At 40.0% G+C, this 19371-nt stretch overlaps 1 protein-coding gene across 1 annotated transcript in view; it reads right to left on the bottom strand.

Moving 5' to 3' along the window:
• The window catches only part of MROH2B (maestro heat like repeat family member 2B), a 61738-nt gene that overhangs the window by 29338 nt on the left and 13029 nt on the right, over positions 1 to 19371 (bottom strand). Inside the window, 13 exon segments of the mRNA XM_049707879.1 lie at positions 1238 to 1253; positions 1255 to 1388; positions 1939 to 2046; positions 4591 to 4707; positions 7889 to 7996; positions 11816 to 11859; positions 12434 to 12575; positions 13204 to 13244; positions 13391 to 13509; positions 13550 to 13587; positions 15748 to 15858; positions 16606 to 16728; positions 18545 to 18618. Coding sequence (XP_049563836.1) covers positions 1238 to 1253; positions 1255 to 1388; positions 1939 to 2046; positions 4591 to 4707; positions 7889 to 7996; positions 11816 to 11859; positions 12434 to 12575; positions 13204 to 13244; positions 13391 to 13509; positions 13550 to 13587; positions 15748 to 15858; positions 16606 to 16728; positions 18545 to 18618 — 1175 coding nt within the window.

Genomic DNA, 19371 nt, shown 5'->3' with positions numbered 1-19371 from the left:
ATCAAATTTTGGGTATGTCAGAATCACTTTTTGAGGAAGGTATTAAAATTACAGATTCAGTGATCCATCCCTGAAGACTGATTCATTAGGGATCTCCATTTTTAACAGGCTTTCCAGGTAATTCTCGTGCAGCTGAGGTGTGAGGATCACTGCCCTACATCCTTCCACTAGCATGTACCTATATCTGCAATACTGTGAGCTCCCTATGAGTCCATTCTTCTCACCTACACACATGAATAAATGTCAAGAGCACAGTTTTATCAAATAGGTGGTTTGTGGAGGACACAGAAGAGGAGATAAAGGAACATAGTGTACAATCCCTAACATCAAGGTGCTGTCAATCTAATGGGAGAAGCAGATGTGCAGGTAATCAACGAAAACCCCTAAACCTGGCTGTGAATAAGAATCATTCATAAACCTTTAAAAAATACAAATGGCAGACCCCACCCCAGACTTACTGAGGCAACCTCCCTGGATAATGACTCTGGGAAGCCATATTTTAAACTTGATGGCTAGGTGGGTCTTAGGTGGCTAACTTGGTACTAATCAGCAAAGTGGCTGAACTGACAACCTGTAGAAAGCATTTTATTAAAGATACAAAAAGTGCTATGGGGGACGGAAATGATTGGATGAATTCCAACTCGGTTTTGTGGTTCCGAGGCAGAAGCATCCTTGGCATGTTGAGGAGTGTCAAGGATGGTCAGCGTGGCTGGGATGATGGTGGAGGGGGAAATTAGTACAACTTGAGGTGGACTGAGTAGATTGACAAGTGATGCATTTTATTCACTTAAAAATACATAAATGGCTCTATTTGTGAGACACTCTTTTAGATGGCTTATAAGTATTACCCTATAAAAGGTTAAACAGCTACCATTAGCAGCTCATCAGAGACTATTACAGGGAAGTAATAAGCCAGCTGCCCTAAAGTAGTACAGGAGTCATTGCTTTAAGTTTAAATGAGGGTGAGATCATGGTGGGTACAACTGGTCTAGGAAGGCAATGCGGGAGTGGTGGGATGTGAACTGCCCAAGGTCTTAAGAAAGAAACAAATCACTCAACTCTGTTTCATAATAAAATGTTCTCTTTCCGTAAGTTCTCATCCTCCAAACATACTATACCATACCCTATCTTTCCTTTGGTCTGTGTCCTTTGAGCATGAAGATTTCCAAGAGCTGAGTCCCTCCAAGTTTTGGGAACCCCAGCCTTGGAAATCGAGGTGGCCCTTGTTGGTTGTTACCTGAGAGCACTGGCCATAAAGAAACGACTTGGGATACAATGTCTTGATCAAGCCTGGGGAGGAGCTGCCTCTTGGGAGCATGGAGGGCCACGGCTCCATAGATTACCATGACGTCAGTCTTGGTCAGGCTCTTTTTCCCAGAGAAAATACCCTGAAGAGGAGGAAAGAGAGACATAAAAAATATGACTGAAGGAGTTTCTTTTTCTCTCATATTTTTTCTTAATTCTGTGGGCCACTAGGGAGTTAAGAAATGGGACTGAGATTATTACAATTAGTCTAAAGCTGACACTCTTACCTATATAAATTTAAACACACAGGACGGTGTTGTGGATCTATCAGGCGTTAAGAGAGGTACCTGTGAGAAGGCTTGCATTAATTTTTACTCATTAAATTCTTCTCCTTTAGGGGAAGCAGAGTGTACACAATGGAAACTCTCCATGAGGCCTGAGCAGCTGGGACAAACCTAGGCACACACAGAGCTCCTTAGGGCCTCCCAGGTCAGCATTAGTGACAGAAAGTGGAGGAGACTTGTTACCTAGCTGGTCATTCTTCAGGGCCTGGGTTCGGACAGTTCTGACCTGGAATAAAGACCTGGGGATGGGAGCAAGTATAATACGGAGAAAGGATATTCACTGAAGCAGTCAGTGTCATATGCCTTTGCAATGACCAAGGGCTTTGGAGGAGCAAATTCTTCTTTTTACCTTGCATCGATTCATGAAAAACTTTTCCCGATCTTGGAATGTTTTAAGAACTTTTAAAACAATTTCAAAGTGGTTCTTGGCACAGTATGCTAAGATAGATGTTATTCCCTAAAATCAGAAGAGATAGGACATTTTGAGTTTATTCATCTATTCAACAAATATATACTGAGCACCCATTATGTGTCAGGAACTCTTCTAGGTGCAGGGGATACAGGATTGAACAAAACACATCAAATTCCCCAAACTTTTGAGTGTGCAGCCAGGGGAAGTGATGGGGAAGTGACTGAGAAGTGACATAAAGTGAACACATAAATTTGGTAAGCATGTAAATGTAAATGTATAGTATGTCAGAAGGTGATAAGTGCTATGGAGATAAGAAAAGCAAAAAAAAAAAGAGTAGAAGCTCCACACTGGGGGGACTTGGCAATATAAATAGGGTGCCCAGAGAAGGCCTCAATACAAGGGTGACATGGAGAAGAGTCCTGAAATAAGCAAGAGACTGAGCCATTGGACTACCTGGGAAGCAGAATTCTAAACAGATGGAGTAAGTGCAAAGGCCCTGAGGTCCATCGAGGAGGGCAGAAGGAACAATCAAGGGGAAGTGCAGGATGAGGTGAGAGAGGAAGTGGGGGTTGGTCTGAGTAGGGCCTTTCAGGCCACAGCCAGTCATTTGGATTTCTAATCTTAGACTAGTGGGAAGCCAGTGGAGGTTTTTTTGAGCTAGAGTTGACTGTCATTTCTATAGGATTCCTCTCCTGCTGAACGCTTACTATATCTCAAGTGGCTAAAATGTTGAAATCTGGTAGCTCCTGTTTCATGCTCTGTGGTCATATTCCCCCCTTGCCCACATTCTTCCCCCCTCTCTTGCTCGAGGCTCACTTCACCACTGTACCTTCATGGCAGTTTGTTTATGAGTCCTGTTACTTTTCATCCGATTGTATAAACTGGCTAGAACCACCATGACCACTGTCACCAAGGTCTCAACCAGCACTGTTCTTAGTCCTCAGATACCAGGCCACATACTCTCCATTGTCAGAAGATGCTTGGAAGAGATCTTTAAAGGCTTGTGGCCTGATGTCTCTGTGTTCCTTGGTCATGGCCTAAGATATAAACCTGTGTCTTTCAGCCTCTGGGTCCTGTCACGCCGCAGTGCTCCGTGTTTCTCCTCTCCCAACCCATCTTCCTAATGTCTTAACTCCTTCCCCTACTTTTCCACCTATGTCCCACTGTCCTTCTATCATGTAAGTCTGGCAAAGCCCTGGATAAATCTGACTCCCCATTTGCCGATCACCTATCCCTACACCTCATCTGCAGGAGGCTACTGGAAAAAAAAGTGACCCCACGGAGAAAATAGGTGCCAGTAGAAGATGATTTCAACCCCCAATGGGGCCCTCAAATCTGCACAGATGTCCTACATCTTTCCCTGAGTCCATTTTCTCTCTCCAGTTCCTCACAGTTGCAGCCTCAGCTCTTTTCTCCTGAAACTGTTCACTGTTCACTAAGCATTCTCAACCCTTTGAGAAGGGTTCTATTTTCCCTTATTTTACTTGGAAGAACCTGAGGGATGTAGGTAGCATGTTGTAGAGGCAAGATTTGAATCCAGCTAGTCTGACATCAGAATCAGAGCTGAGGTGTCACCTGAGGGAGAAAGTCATGCTCGGGAGATGGAAGGCCAGCAGGCTCAGTGAGACTAAGAAAGTTACGCGTTAACACCTTACCCATCCATAGGTCATTCACTAAGTGACTTGAGTGTGTGGGACACACTCAAGAACTTGAAGTAAAGTTAAGTAAAAGAGGAATTTGAGAAGCTCAAATGGATGTCACAAAGTTCATCTTTTAAAGTTTGTGAACCCCTCAGACGTTGAATGACGGCCATATTGTATGCTTATATCTGAAATAAACTGACATTGTTTCCTAGCCCAGAGCAGAACTAAAAGGGCAATTAGGATGGGAAAAATGGTGCTAGGAATAATGCCAATGAGAAATGTGATGACTGAATATCTGAGAAGGAACAGTTTCAAAAGTTCAGTAAGTCTAGTGGTTTCTAGCCATTTACGATGGGGAAAGGACCCTAAACATCTGAGAATTTCTGAGAAGAGTATATAACAAGACAGACTATGAAAATATATTTTTTACTAGCTGGTCTTTATTAGCCTTGCAGAGTTTTTTTTTTTTTTTTTTTTTTTTAACAGACATTCTCCTTTTTCTTCCACATTCACATATGCTCTCCAGCTTAGGCTAGGGTAGGGAAGAGGCAAAAACACTTTGCAAAAGCTCTTCAGGTTATACTTATATTTTCTCTAGGTGGAAAACCAATCGTATATAAGCTTACTTTCAGCTTACAAGTTTAATGATTTTGATACTTACAATCATACTCTTAAGTTATAAAGCCAAGGTCAAAATATATTTAAAATACTCTTGTTAAGTGAGTGATTAAAATTCATTTTTCAATATTTTCATAAACCTGGTTAGATAATGAAGCACTGATATTTAAATAAGGAAGTTTCATTTTTCTGAAAAATTCTGTTGGACTCTCTTGAATGCATGGATAATTCTGAATGAGTAAGACATTAACATAAGAACTGTCAGAGGTTTTCCAGAAGGAATTCATTATCATTATCATGAGAGGAAATTGAAAGAAAGGGGTCCCACCTGGCGTTGATCCCCCAGGTGGTTGGGAGCAGCCAGAGCATCCTTAATCTGTGAGCTTACAAAGTCTGTGTCTTGGCAGGATGCTAAGGTGGTTCCCAAGGCTTTCCAAAGAAATTTCTGGAAAACAAAGGACAAGCTACACAGTTAAAGGTTGGAAAGCAAGACTGATGAAAAATGGAAAGAGTTAAAACAGTCATTTGAAGAAAAGACATTGAGGTAACTTATGACTGCTTACTAACCATGTACTTTCCTATACTGTCTCTTCAAAGTGTCCCCCCCGCCCCGCCCCCCCCGCCAAGGCTCTGTCCTCTACCTGTGTTCTTCTGCTCTCCTCTATGCCATGTGCTCCACCATCATAATACCTTTCACTCTCTACTGTAATTTTTAATTTTCTTATTTGTCTCTATGCTCAGAATTTTAGTTCTTGGTTGCAGAGGGTCTTATTGATTATTTCCAGTGGACAGTCACTGGTAGCTAATAAGTGCTCATTGCATTAACATGCTCAATAAAATTGGGTAATTTTGAAGATAGTGTCATCAGATATTCTCAAACTCCACAGTATATTGACTTAGTTTATAGTTTAGGAGATTTAGAGTATAGTAATTTTGAAAATAATACTTTGTATGCTCTACTATTATCTCTCTCCCAGGAGTAGAGTGAGTTGTCCAGAAGTGCTGCCAGAATGGTATTAGGAGTGAAAAAGAAAATTCACATAGGAACTTTTACACACGCATTGTGTCTTTAGTACGGAACTCTAAACTGGGGAGGGAAAGCACCCCATGGAGGAACACTGGAGGCGGAGCATGTGGGGAATCATTCTGTGGCTTCCGTCTCCCTTACAGGTGGTGAGAATGTTGGATTCATTATGCCAGCCCTACCCTGGTTACTTCTGCAGTGTCGGGATGGAGAAAAGGCAAGTAGGAAAGTCGTGTCTTCCTGTCATCTTTTGTTAGAGGCCATGTATGATGTAGAGCTATGCCTGGAGGTGTGGGGCAGCCCCTCAGTGGCTTGTGTTTGAACAGTATAGCACACTCCTGGATGTAAATAGGTATATGAACATGTGTGTATATATAGCTATGTAATACCAGATTGGCATCTCTTTATTTAGATTGTCCATCTTGTTACACACAGGAGAGTAAAGTGGCCAGTTGGAAGTCCACTCTAAGGACCCTGCAGAGCTCCGAGGATTGTAGCTATGGAGTGGTCATTATTGAGCAGAAAGGATGTATGGCACAGGAGGAAAGGAAAATCTAGTAGTAACAAATGAAGTTAAATTAGTACATTCAGGAGAAATTGTATGCATTAGTCTGACTTGGGATGAGGGGGGACCTAAGGTGATAAAACAGGTGGAAGAACTACCAGAGTAAGAGTAAAACCAGAGTAAGAATCTGACAAGGTAGCAGCCACTTCACTCTCGGTTGTCCAGGCAAAAGACCCCCATGATCATGGAATCGTAATGAGGAAAACTGTTTACAGAACTGGAGTAAATATTAATTGGGGTCAAAGCTGCTAGAGTCTATTTAACTCCATCTTGGGAGAAGGACAGGAAAGAGTCTGGAAAAGTCTTGTGCTGAGAAAAAATTGATTTGATCAGGGGGAAATATGACTTACGTGTGAAGGGCTAGCTAGCCTCAGTGGCCCCCAGTACTGCTGATCTGTTGCTGCTTTGCTGAATTTGGTCAGGTTCAATGTATAGTGCATTCTTACTTGGGGACTTGGCTAGGAATCCCAGAAATCAGAAACCCAGAATTGGGGAAAAAAATGTCATTGATTGCAAAAATAGCCATAACCTTTCTATCCCACCTCTATCCACGCCTCCCTGCTATGGGAGTTTGCAGCTCCTATCAAGATGACCCTATTTCTCCATTCCTTGCATCTGGGCTGGTCTTGTGACTTGCTTTTGTCAATGGAATTGGTAGAAGCAATAGGATGCCCCTTCTGAGCTTAGACCTCAGGAGACATTGCATACTTCATTGCCCCCACCATGAGAGCAAGCCTGGGCTAGCCTGCTGGAGAATGAGGGACTGCAAGTAGCAGAAAAAAGCTGTCCTAGTTAAGATCATCCCAGACCAGCCAATCCCCAGTGCACTGCAGTGAGGCTAGCTGAGATCAGAAGACTTCCCAGTTGAGCCCAGCTCAAACTGTCAACTTGCAAAATTGTAAGCTAACTAGGTACCTGTTATTTTAAGCCACCAGGGGTAGTTTGTTATGCTTCTAAAGCTAGTTGGTACACTTACTTTTCTGGTGTTAAGTGTAAAGGTTTAGAGCCATCTAAGCGGCTCATTGCTTGAATTTCTCTGCCTACTCATACAACCATTATCTTGGACTAATCTTGTGGGTTTGGAAGCTGTTGGATGAATGGTACTACCTGAGATGCACAAGGCTAGTTCGTGTATAAGAAGATGAGTCATTGCTCACCAAATTTTTCTGATGGGTGTGTCTGCAGGCTGGATAGACCAATTTGGAGAATCAGTACTGTGTACCAAATTAGAGAGTCAATCAGTGAGAGGAATTTTGAAAATTACATAGAAGAGTTAGAGGTTGCTAATAAAGAATTTGGGGGAAGAGACACTTAATACTGGGAACACTTAATGACTTAGGAAATGTTTTTTCAGAAAAAAAAATTAGGAATACTATAACAATGATAACCACCATCTGCTTTTTATTAAACACATGCCATGTGCCAGGCACTTCACTTGGGACTTTATATACTTTATCTCATTGAACCCTCGTAACACTACAATCCTCAGAGGTAGATAAAATTTCCATTTTGTTGGTGAGTATACTGAGGCTCCAGAGAGGTTAAAAAATTTACCTAAAGCTACATAAGCAGTAAGTAGCAGAAGCTGGATTCAAACCCCATTTGGAATGGATGGTTACAATGTGGAGGGTTTGGTAGAGGTCATGTGGAGAGAGAGGAATGAAAGAAGTGGCCTTTGAGCATTCTTTCTTTTCAAGTTTTTAAAAAATTGTAGTAGATTATTTCTCGTAGCCAGCCTCACAAGACTGGCCCAATGTAAACCAAGGCATAAGCTGCATTTAACGAGTGCTATGGTAGGGGCTGCTATTTGCCTTCCAGTATCCATTTTTCTTCCTTCTCTAGAACAGAACCCCTGAATTTTAGTTAGGCATGTATTTATCTTGAAGACACTATACTCGGCAGTTTTCCTTGCAGATAGGTGTGGCCCTGTAACTTTTGGTCAAATGTAAGGTGAAGAGAAGGGAGCATTTTTCTAACCATTTCTCCCTCCTTTTGGTCATAAAGTAGAAGCTAAGGTCTCTGAGCTAAAAAACCAACCTTCTCAACAGAGGTGTTGCCGTAACTGTCCATTTGCTGGTTGAAATCCCGACTCAGTTGAATGGTCCAGGCTACGTCATTGATCTTCCATAACGGCTCTTTGAGCAACTGTTGTAGGAGGTGAAAGTCAGATACTAATGTGACGGTTTAATGTGCTTTCTTGGTGCTTTTTTGTTACAATGTATTCTAAAAGCATAAAGTATATATTACATGGGATTATTCCTTTTCTCATAACAACCTCTTCCGAATTCCCATTAAGAATTAGATGCACAGGAAGGGCAAGTAACTCCGTGTAAGTGCCTTCCTTTTTCCTTTTAAATAAAAATTGCCAAAAAACGTAAAATAGAAACTCATCCAATCTGAAACTTAAAATTGAAGTTAACATCTTTCAAGGTTTGGGTAGATTTGGAAAAAAACTCCATTTGTCAAAGTTAGTTTGCTTTACACCATACTAAGAAAAAGGGACATTTTTGGAATAGTGAATTAAATGCCTTGAAGAATCAATTAGATATACAAGCACAAGTTGCCAACTTCAACTCGAGTAGTGAAATATTCCTCATTTCATCAATTATTTTGAGGCAGGGCCACAGTCAGTTGTCTGAACCCATGTCCCTTTTCATTGAACAATACATAAAAAGGTGTTTTTGTCTTTCTGGAGGACAAAATCCATTTGCAATTTCTAAAATCTACAATTTCTCCTGTGTTTTCTCTACCTTAAGCTTGGAAAGAACACAATGTCAAAACCAATGAAAAGATTTGTATTCATTTTCTTAATAGAAACTCATTGAGTGGATCCTTTGAAGAGAAAAAAATTGTACAACCTTGGCAGTATAAGGGAAGAAAGCAAATGCAGACAGTTTGGAAAAAGAAGCCAAGAAGTGTACTCAAGATTGGAGGAAAGAAAAGAACTGTTCTCAAGGCCTCTCAAGAAAGAACCTTCCTTCCTAGTAAGAACAGTTATTTTAAAATGGTAGCAGGGGGGCTTCCCTGGTGGCTCAGTGGTTAAGAATCCGCCTGCCAATGCAGGGGACACGGGTTCAAGCCCTGGTCAGGGAAGATCCCACATGCTGCGGAGCAACTAAGCTCGTGTGCCATGACTACTGAGCCTGTGCTCTAGAGCCTGTGGGCCACAACTACTGAGGCCACGTGCCACAATTACTGAAACCCGTGCGCCTAGAGCCGGTGCTCTGTAACAAGAGAAGCCACTGCAATGAGAAGAAGCCTGCGCACCACAACAAAGAGTAGCCCCTGCTTGCCGCAACTAGAGAAAGCCCGCGCGCAGCAACAAGGACCCAATGCAGCTAAAAATAAAAAAAAATTAAAAAAGAAAAGAAAAGAAAAAAAATGGTGGCAGGGGAAAATAAGATAAAAATTTTGAGAGAGGGAGGGGAAGATAAAAGAAGCCTGAATATAGGAGGAGAGGTGGATCCAAGAGTTAAGGACCAGGAAGCATAGAGCCATTGCTTTCAAACCTCATATGGGATAAGATTCACTGTGGGTATCATTAAGACCTGTGAGCTCGCAGGTACCCCACCTAGAGATCCTGATTCTGGAAGGGGGGTGTTGGGGTGGGGTGCTGTGGAGAGGTCACTGAAATCTGACATTTTAAAGAAGCCATAGTTCACATGAAAAGATGCTCAACACTGCTAATTATTAGAGAAATACAAATCAACCCTAAATGTCCATCAACAGAGAAATGGATCAAGAAGATGTGGTACATATATATGATGGAATATTACTCAGCCATACAAAAGAATGAAATAATGCCATTGGCAGCAACATGGATGGACCTAGAGATGATCAGACTAAGTGAAGTAAGACAGAGAAAGACAAATATCATACGATATCACTCATATGTGGAATCTAATTTAAAAAAAAGGTACAAATGAACTTATTTACAAAACAGAAGCAGACTTAAAGATATCAAAAACAAACTTATGGTTACCAAAGGATTTGGGGGGGAGGGGGAGGGATAAATCAGGAGCTTGGGATGAACACACGCACATTACTATATTTAAGATAGATGACCAACACGGACCTACTGTATAGCACAGGGAACTCTTCCCAATATTCTGTGATAACCTATATGAGAAAAGAATCTAAAAAAAGAATGAATATATGTATACATATAATTGAATCACTTTGCTGTACACCTGAAACTAACACAACATTGTAAATCAGCTATAATCCAATAAAATTAAAATATTTTAAAAATCTAGTAAACTTTATAATCAAATTCTTCAAAAACATTTGACAGGTATTTTTTTTAAATATAAATTTAAAAACCATTAAAAATACCCTGAGCTTTCTCTAAATAAAAGAGTTACCTATTCTATAATAAATAGTAATAAATACAGAAAAACCCACAAAAAAACAGAAACAAACTACAATGAGGTACCACCTCACGCTGGTCAGAATGGCCATCATTCAAAAGTCTACAAATAACAAATGCCAGAGAGTGTGTGGAGAAAAGGGACCCTTCCTACACTGTTGGTGGGAATGTAAGTTGGTGCAGCCCCTATGGAAAACAGTATGGAGGTTCCTCAGAAAACAAAAAATAGAGTTAGTATATGATCCAGCAATCCCACTCCTGGGCATATATCCAGACAAAACTATAATTCAAAAAAATACATGCACCCCTATGTTCATAGCAGCACCATTTACAATAGGGAGGTCATGGAAGCAACCTAAACGTCCATCGACAGAGGAATGGATAAAGAAGATGCGGTACATATATACAATGGAATATTACTCAGCCATAAAAAGGAATAAAATAGTGCCATTTGCAGCAACATGAATGCAACTAGAGATGATAATACTAAGTGAAGTAAGTCAGAAAGAGAAAGACAAATATCATATGATATCACTTATGTATGGAATCTAAAATAGGACACAAGTGAACCTATCTATGAAACAGAAACAGAATCACAGACATAGAGGACAGACTGGCTGTTGCCAAGCAGGTGGCGCTTGGGGGAGGGATGGAGTGGGAGGTCGGGGTGAGCAGATGGAAGCTTTTATATACAGAATGGATGAACAACGAGGCCCTACTGTACAGCACAGGGACCTATATTCAATATCCTATGATAAACTGTAACAGAAAAGAATATTAAGAAAAAGAATGTATATATATATGTATAACTGAATCACTTTGCTGTGCGGCAGTAATTAACATAACATTGTAAATCAACTATACTTCAATTAAAAAAAAATAAAGAAGCCATAGTTAATTCCTATATAGGTGGCTTATGAACCAAAACTGTGCTGGATTAAAAGCTCCCTGCCCATGGGTTCCTTGATCTCCTGTGGGCTCCTGAAATCAAAATGCTCTCTGTAAAGCCAATGTCCAACTCCTGTCTGCAATTTACTCTTTTGGGGATTTGACATTGTCTGTGGCACTGTTTGGTTGTCAAGGTCCAGAAAGTTATGGATGAGAGAAAGATTCTTTTCTGGAGAAGGGGTACAACATGGCCTTTTGGTGTTTAGACATCAGGAAAAAGATAGTGAGAAGCAGATAGAGGAGGAAATGGAGTTGTATTCAGGAGCAAAGAAGTGGAAATTATGTTAATCTCTGTTTCTTTTTATGAATGGTGAAATAATGCAATTGCAAGGAGAGGAAAAAAACTGAAAATTAGAGAAGATTTAAGAAAGACGGAAAAAAATATTAGTAAGAAAAATATTAGTAAGTGGTATCTTCAAAACTGTCTTAAATTCTGAATCAAATTGAAGACTAAAGATTATTGTTCAAATTGTGATTTAAAGAGCATAAAATTCTTATGTGATCATGTCTAACAGTCTAGTGATTTTCTCAAGAAAAGGAAATGTTGTTTCCTGTCCTTTGGAATCTAATTCTTTTTCGTAAAGATGGGTAACTTTCGGTGATTTCATCACCCCATCATCAACAATTAGTCTAGGAGCCAGCTTTACCTGAAGCAGCATGGTCTCCCACAGCACGATACTAGTGTTCTTTCCTAGAAATAGAAATTGATGCAATAAGTGCCAAAAAAAAAAAAAAAAAAACCCCAGCCCAGTATCCAGGTCAGCACTGACTGCTACTGTTCCATTTCAAGCTTTCTCCCTATGCAGGATGGTTATTTCAGATTAAATTTACTATGTTGGCAATCCTAAATTGCTAGTCAGCTGGACAGAGGGTCTTCAATCCATGATAAAAATCCAGGCTTTTTGCCAATTTCAACAGTAACTACTGAATTACCATATCTTAATATTCTAGCATGGATGAATAATAACTTTTTAGAACAATACCAAAAGAGAACTTGTCTAAATACAAAAAAAAGACCAGAGCAAAAGTAAAAGTTCCTGCTAAATATGTAACACACCTGGTCCTCTTAAAATATCAATATAAGTATTTGGTAGAGAAATAGAACATAAGGAGTCCAGGACAAAATAGAGCTGTCTACCTTGCATGTCAAGTTCATTGTTTTTATTGCCTAATGTGAACATTAATGGCTTAAGACATAGAAGTGGTGCCTCATTTCCTTGTGTTCTTGCCTCCTTGGATAAAGACCTGATCCCACTCCTTTGTACCTTCCAGAGGCTGCAGGAGCTCAGGTATGCATGTTTTCCATAGCTCTACCAAATTTGGGTAAATTATCTCAGGCAATATCTTCAAAAGTCCTATTGCACCGACCCCATGTAATTTCCCTAAACTGGCGAGCATAGATATTACCTGGAGGAAGGAAGAAAAATTGTTACTTAACTCAGGGATACTTAGAAGGCTCACCTACCTTTTCCTTTTTATCACTGTTCTAGATTCTCTTGAATCCTTCATTAGATAATCTTTTAACAAACCATCACAGTCTGTTCTTACTTATTCTAGATCAAAGCTAATACTTAGACAATCCATCTGCCCAATTTTCTTCTGAGGATAAAGGTGTAAAAATATATGGAAACCATCAACCAAAAATAAATGAAACATACCAACACTTAGATATATCTATTAATTAAATAAGGGCATGTGGAAATAGTGCTCAAGCACATATGTGGCCAAAAAGAGAGAGAGAGAAATCTAAACAACAGATGTGGAATTTGTTTGAACGGTTCTTATGGATCAGATCCAGTCTATGTTTATTTAAAAAATCATAAATGAAGTTTAACAAACATTTCAGAGTGAGAAGATAATCTTGCGAATAATAAATCTTCATCAGAGTCATTAGTATAGCAGAACATTTATTATGCCATTTTAGTGTTTCTTTTGTTTTGGAATATCTATGTAATTTTTATTATCATTTATTTGGAGCTGAATTGTCTATATTGGTTTAAATTCATACCACGTTGGTTTTTCATAACTCACTCACCAGAAGTCTGGCCAGTAGCTGTTGTGGTGAAGGAAGTTTCACTAGAAAGAAAAAGCAATTTTCATTACTGCTATGGGGCCTAGAAAAAATCAGATGGGGCTTGGGTTTACAAGCAAAGCCCTGTAGCCTTTCCGGAAACTAGTCTCTCATAAGAGAAATGCTTTGCTTTGTTTTTGAATGTACACACCAGCTCCTGTAGAGATGACAAGTGCTGTTGAGTCCTTGGCATTCTTCTTCTTCCTCTCCTCTGCCATAAACAGAATTCTGATGATATTAAACAGGTATTTCAGCGTTCCCGTATATTCCCGTATATTCTGCGTATATATACAGCGTTCCCGTATATTCTGCAGGTACCACAAGAGTCAGGATTCTTGGCCATAGCATCTGTGGAAAACATAAGGCAAGATGCAAGGATTGCTTATTCCTTTTCATTATTCCTCTTTGGGCCTCTCCGTGTGTTTCCCTCTAATTTAGAAAACTTTCTCTCACGTGTGATTATTTTGCTCTTCAGGCCAAATCAAAATGAAATCATGAAACACAGTCTCTGCACAGCACATTCACTTTCAGGTGCCACTTGCAGTGAGTGATGGTCAGTGTTTCTCCGTGAGGTTGCTGCTGGAATTTGGGACAGGACAAGTTGTCATTGTGGGTCACTGCAGGGAGGGCTGGGCTCCACTCACCAAGTGCCGTTAAACCCCTTGTCAATATGACAACCAAAAATGCCCCCAAATATTTCTGCAAACTCCAAGACTCGAGTGGAACTGTCCAGAGTGAGAATGACGGGGAGTGGATGGCGCCTGCGCTGCTGCTGCTGGCTGTGCTCCAGGTGCTGATCTTCTCCTTCTTTTTTTTCAATTAATTAATTTATTTTTTTTTGGCCATGCCACATGGCTTGCGGAATCTTAGTTCCTTTACCAGGAATTGAACACAGGGCCCCCGCAGTGAAAGCGCCAAGTCCTAACCACTGGATCACCAGCACCAGGGAAGTCCCCAGGTGCTGATCTGCTGATCACCTAATGGAAACTTAGGTGTCCACTTGGACTCCTCCCTTTGTCTTGGCATCTGTATTTAATCACCAAGCCTAAGCCTAATCCTTTTCTTTTTTTAAAAAAACAATTTTTTTTTTTACTTATTTATTTTTTGGCTGTGTTTGGTCTTCGTTGTGGTGCGCGGGCTTCTCACTGCAATGGCTTCTCTTGTTGCGGAGCATGGGTTCTAGAGCGCAGGCTCAGTAGTTGTGGCGCATGGGCTTAGTTGCTCTGAGGCATGTGGGATCTTCCCAGACCAGGGCTCGAACCCGTGTCCCCTGCATTGGCAGGCAGATTCTCAACCACTGTGCCACCAGGGAAGTCCCAAGCCTAGTCTTTCTTTTTTTTTGCGGTACGCGGGCCTCTCACTGTTGTGGCCTCTCCCGTCGCGGAGCACAGGCTCCGGACGCGCAGGCTCAGTGGCCGTGGCTCACGGGCCCAGCCGCTCCGCAGCATGTGAGATCTTCCCGGACCGGGACACGAACCCGTGTGCCCTGCATCTGCAGGCGGACTCTCAACCACTGCGCCACCAGGGAAGCCCCCAGTCTTTCTTAAATTGTAAGATTTCTCACGCCCTTCCTACTATTATGACCCAGTTCCAGTCCCTATGAATCTCATCTCATCTCATATATAGACTCTTTGTGCTTAGTCTACTCTTAAATCAGTGTCAACACACTGATTTCCTACAGTTATCATTTAAAATGTTTAGCCTTTGCTTAAAATTTTCATTGGCTCATCAAGGACAAGGAAGGAATTTGGCATTTCAGACCCTTCAGAGTCTGGCCTTACACTACTCTTTCATCATTCACTACTAGATCAGAATTCCCCAAACTTTAATATGCATCAGAAATGTTGGAATTTATTTGCATGCAGATTTATGGGCCGCATGCCCAGATACGCTGATTCATTTAGGTCTGGCACGTGGCCTGAAAATGTGCATTTTAAATAAATAGCCCCGGTAATCCAAAACCCACACCTTAAAAACCCATCCTAGACAAAGCCTGTGATCCCCTTAAACTGGCCTTCTGCTTGTCTCCTGGCTGTGCCATGTATTTCTGGCCATTCAATCCTTTTCCAGGTTGTTTTGCTTAAGCAAAATGCAGATTCTAAGGCTCCTCCCCTTGAGGTTCAGGTTATATTAGGCCTCAAGTGAGGTCTGAGAATGTGTGCTTTTAACACCTTCCCAGATAAATGGGGAAAGTTTAGCATTCACTGTGTTAGAATCACCACTTACAGTATGTGTCTAAGTATGTCAGGGGAAGAAGAAAAATAATATATTAAGATGCTTATAAACTGCCATTTGCCATCCAGATATAAAAGATTATTTAGCTAATTTTACACCTGTTTTTGAGGAACTATTATGTGCTGGCACTGAGCGTCCCAACATACTTCCTCTAGTCAGAGCATCAAAAAGCTGATGACACGTGGAGTACCAACTCGTATCTTTACTCCTAAATGTTCAGAGCTTTAGAAAGGTGATCAAATTAACTATGAGTGGTGACAAAAGACCCCTTACCTGAGGCATTCCAATGATCAGTGGGTCCAGGGTTTTTAAGACCTCCAGGCTTGTTTCTTGGATACATTTCTCTCCCTTTTCGGTCTCCTGGGAGTTAGGTTTTATTGGTTTCTCTTTAAGAAAGATGAAATAGGTGACTTGTTCATAATCCTTGCTGTCGGTCGCCTCTGACCTTACTTGGAGGTGTTCTTAGCCTCTGGGGTGGAGGATGCAGTCACTCAACTTAAAGGGCTTGTGGAATCCAGCAGTCTTGGTCTCCAGTATCAAATCCAGTTATAAAGTGCTCTTTGGAGGAATGGGTTAGAAAAAAACACCCCTGGCTGAAGCAGAAAAACAAACATTGTGAGGATCCTTGGACTGCAGTTACTCCTTTTCTCCCTCAGGCCTTTCCCCTTTTTATCTCTGGGGCAAAAATTTCCAATGACACTGCTTCCTAGTGGAGTGGACTGTAATTTCAGCTACAATGAATTTGCTAAGATTACTGAGATCTTAAGCACATGTTTTTCAGGCTCTTCATCCAAAGGAACCGGTGTAACAAGTATGGATGTTTCTTGTTTTCTAGAAACAATTCACTTTCTCTGCCTGTCTCCAAACCACCCCCAAGCTTTTGAGGCCAGGTTTCCTCTTTTTTAGGAAAAACTGATTTAACCTACCTTGGGTTTATTATAAGTTAAAAAGGATATCACTGAAAGAAAACCGAGAACACTAGAAACTGAAAAATTTCTTAGTGAAAGTGATAAGGCTGAAATGTAACCTCTAAGTCATTTTCTAACTTGGACCACAGATATTTTTTTAAAATCCAGTTGAGTCAACTGAACTTGCTACAGGGCAGCACTCAAAATGGCGCTCTCTTTGTACCAGATTCTTGTTGGACATTGCAAACTGCGAGAAGATGTAGTCAATCAGTGGCCAGCCTTCCTGGGCTTCAATGTAGCGTTTTTCACACATGGTTTGGATGAGGAGAAGGGCGGAATTCCTCACCTAGAGTAAGGAAAACGCATTCACAACATTTTACTCTGAATAGAAATTTAGATTCTCCTATTCTGTAACCTTCATGGATCATTCAGTGGAATTTTTCCAAAACAGAGTATAAATTGAATGATCTTACTGTAATATATGGAGCAGGAAGTAATCTACAGGTTATGATTTAAGTGTCACTGGCAAAGCTCTCTTTAACCAAAATCTTTCTTCCTAGTTCCCAAGACATATTCTCTATTACTATATATTATGAAACATTAGTAACTTTGGGCTAAAACATGGCCTCGCTTTAAAAATCCTCAGTGAAAGATACCACACTGAAATAAAGTTCCACAATTCCTTATCCACAAATTCAAACTAAATGACTCTGAAAACTGGAATTTTGTTTCTTAAATTTGGTGCCAACTCATTGGTAGCAAAACCCAAACTGAACTGTTTTAAAGCTATTTGTAGTCTTTACCTCTTATTTATTTATTTTTAAAATTTATTATTATTATTATTTGTGGTACGCGGGCCTCTCACTGTTGTGGCCTCTCCCGTTGCGGAGCACAGGCTCCGGACGCGCAGGCTCAGCGGCCATGGCTCACGGGCCCAGCCGCTCCGCGGCATGTGGGATCTTCCCGGATCCCTGTCCCCTGCATCGGCAGGCGGACTCTCAACCACTGCCACCACCAGGGAAGCCCTACCTCTTTTATGTAGTGTGATATGCATACATGTTCTTGAAAAAATATTAATAGGTTTGATTGTGGGCTACTGTCACAGTAATGTTTTTCTGAAATCTGGAAAGTTGTGAATTCTGAAATAAGTCTGGCTCTACGGATTCGAATAAAGAATTATGAACCTGTGTCACAGGTTTTTAATAATTTGGCTTCAATTAATTTATTGGATTGCTTCCCTGGAGGATAGAAATCTCAGATCTAATTCCTTAGTGAACGGGTCTTTTAATGGAGGGTGGGAAGAAAATAATTGCCACAAGGTGGCAATTAACAATTAGCATACAGGGACTCAGTAATCTCCCTAATTAAGGAGAAAGAGGTATATTTTCTCTTTATTTTTGCCTGATTAACTGGCCTTCCTTAAAGTTTCTGTGCTCTTTTATTCTACCCTAAATCCTAGCAATTCTTTGATTGGCTTGGTCAGTTACTGGGTCAGGTTTTTATATATAATCACTCCATTGTTATTTATTGCATAGCTTTGGTTATTTTAAACATAGTTATTGGTGACCAAAGCCTCTTAGGGGAATTTTTTCCTCTTCATTGGCTTCTGTGTAGGGCTTTGATCCATACAAAATATGGTTTTCATACAAATAATACTACAACTGCTAATTTTAAAAATTGTTCCCATTTAAGTTCTATGTCTTTTCCAACGTGGAATACTTTAATCAAATAATCAGGAAATAATGACAAATCTATTGTGTGCAAGACTTGCTCTAGGTGCTCCCTGATTGGAAAATAGGATGTCTCTGCTCAGAACAGGGTTCAGGGGTTATTATTTTTTGGAGGAAGAAGTATTATCTTTATAATTAACAATTAAGTTTTCAACTAATTAAATTTAAAACTTTTTGAAGAGCATGGCAGAGTGATGCTCTGGGCAAAAATCTTTTTTTTTCTACTGAGAAGCCCTTGAACTGAATGTGCTTTAGAACTTTACTTCGATAGAGTTTATCTTTTGGGGAAAGATGGAGTTCTTTTAAAAGTAGAATTGATAACTGAATTCTTTATAAAGCAATCTCATAAGCAGATTCTTAAACAGTCAAAACCATTTCATTTACTCCTAAAACTATCATTATCCAAATAAAAGTCCCCATTAATTCTCTTACTTTAATACTGAGGTCGCCCATGACGACTTTGACTGTTTTTTCTATTCAAGTGATGTGATCCCTCAACTTGGGCTCTGAAAGACAGAGGGAGAAATTGAGAGACCCACTTCAGAAGGACTACAGTATGTTCTAGAATTGATGAAAACCCATTAGAGTTATGGTACATAGTTGCAAAGTCTCTGGTCCTTAACATTTTATGTTATTCAGTTCCCTCCTACATTCTCCTTTCCAACTCTTTACACATGTTTATTGCTTTTTTTTTGTTCTCTGTTACATTTTGTTTCACCTTGTTTAAAATGTTAGATTCTTAAGTGGATTCAATACATCATGCCTAATGGATTGGCTTTAAATTTCGTAGACAACTTCATGTTTCTTCTGCCAAGTCTTCAGTAAATCCCAGGGTAAACTGAATTTTAAAAAACTATTATAATGATTCACTTTGTTATAAAGTGGAAACTAACACACCATTGTAAAGTAATTATACTGTAATAAAGGTGTTAAAAAAACTATTACAATGCTGTGGAAAAATGAATTGTCATATTTTATTGAATCCAAGATATAATTTTATGAGGCATCATTATCTCATATTGTGCCAAGTGAAAAACTCTAGTGGCTGATGATAATTAAAGATGCTATCAATTATAAGATGCATTCTGATACTGTGAAAATATGTGCCTTTTGGAATTAATGAAATATGAAAATTTATTAAATTCTCCTCTTTTCTAAATGTACTAATTTTTAGAATATTGTACATTCTTCCCACCCACTTCCTGTTTATCAGGCTACTTAACCAGTTTACTAGTCTAGATTCAGTTCTCAAATATTCT

This window comes from Orcinus orca, chromosome 3 (genome assembly GCF_937001465.1).
Source record: "Orcinus orca chromosome 3, mOrcOrc1.1, whole genome shotgun sequence".
NCBI classification, from domain to species: Eukaryota; Metazoa; Chordata; class Mammalia; order Artiodactyla; family Delphinidae; genus Orcinus; species Orcinus orca.
Note: the sequence above shows the minus strand (reverse complement) of the source record. Positions and strands in the feature narration are given on the sequence as shown.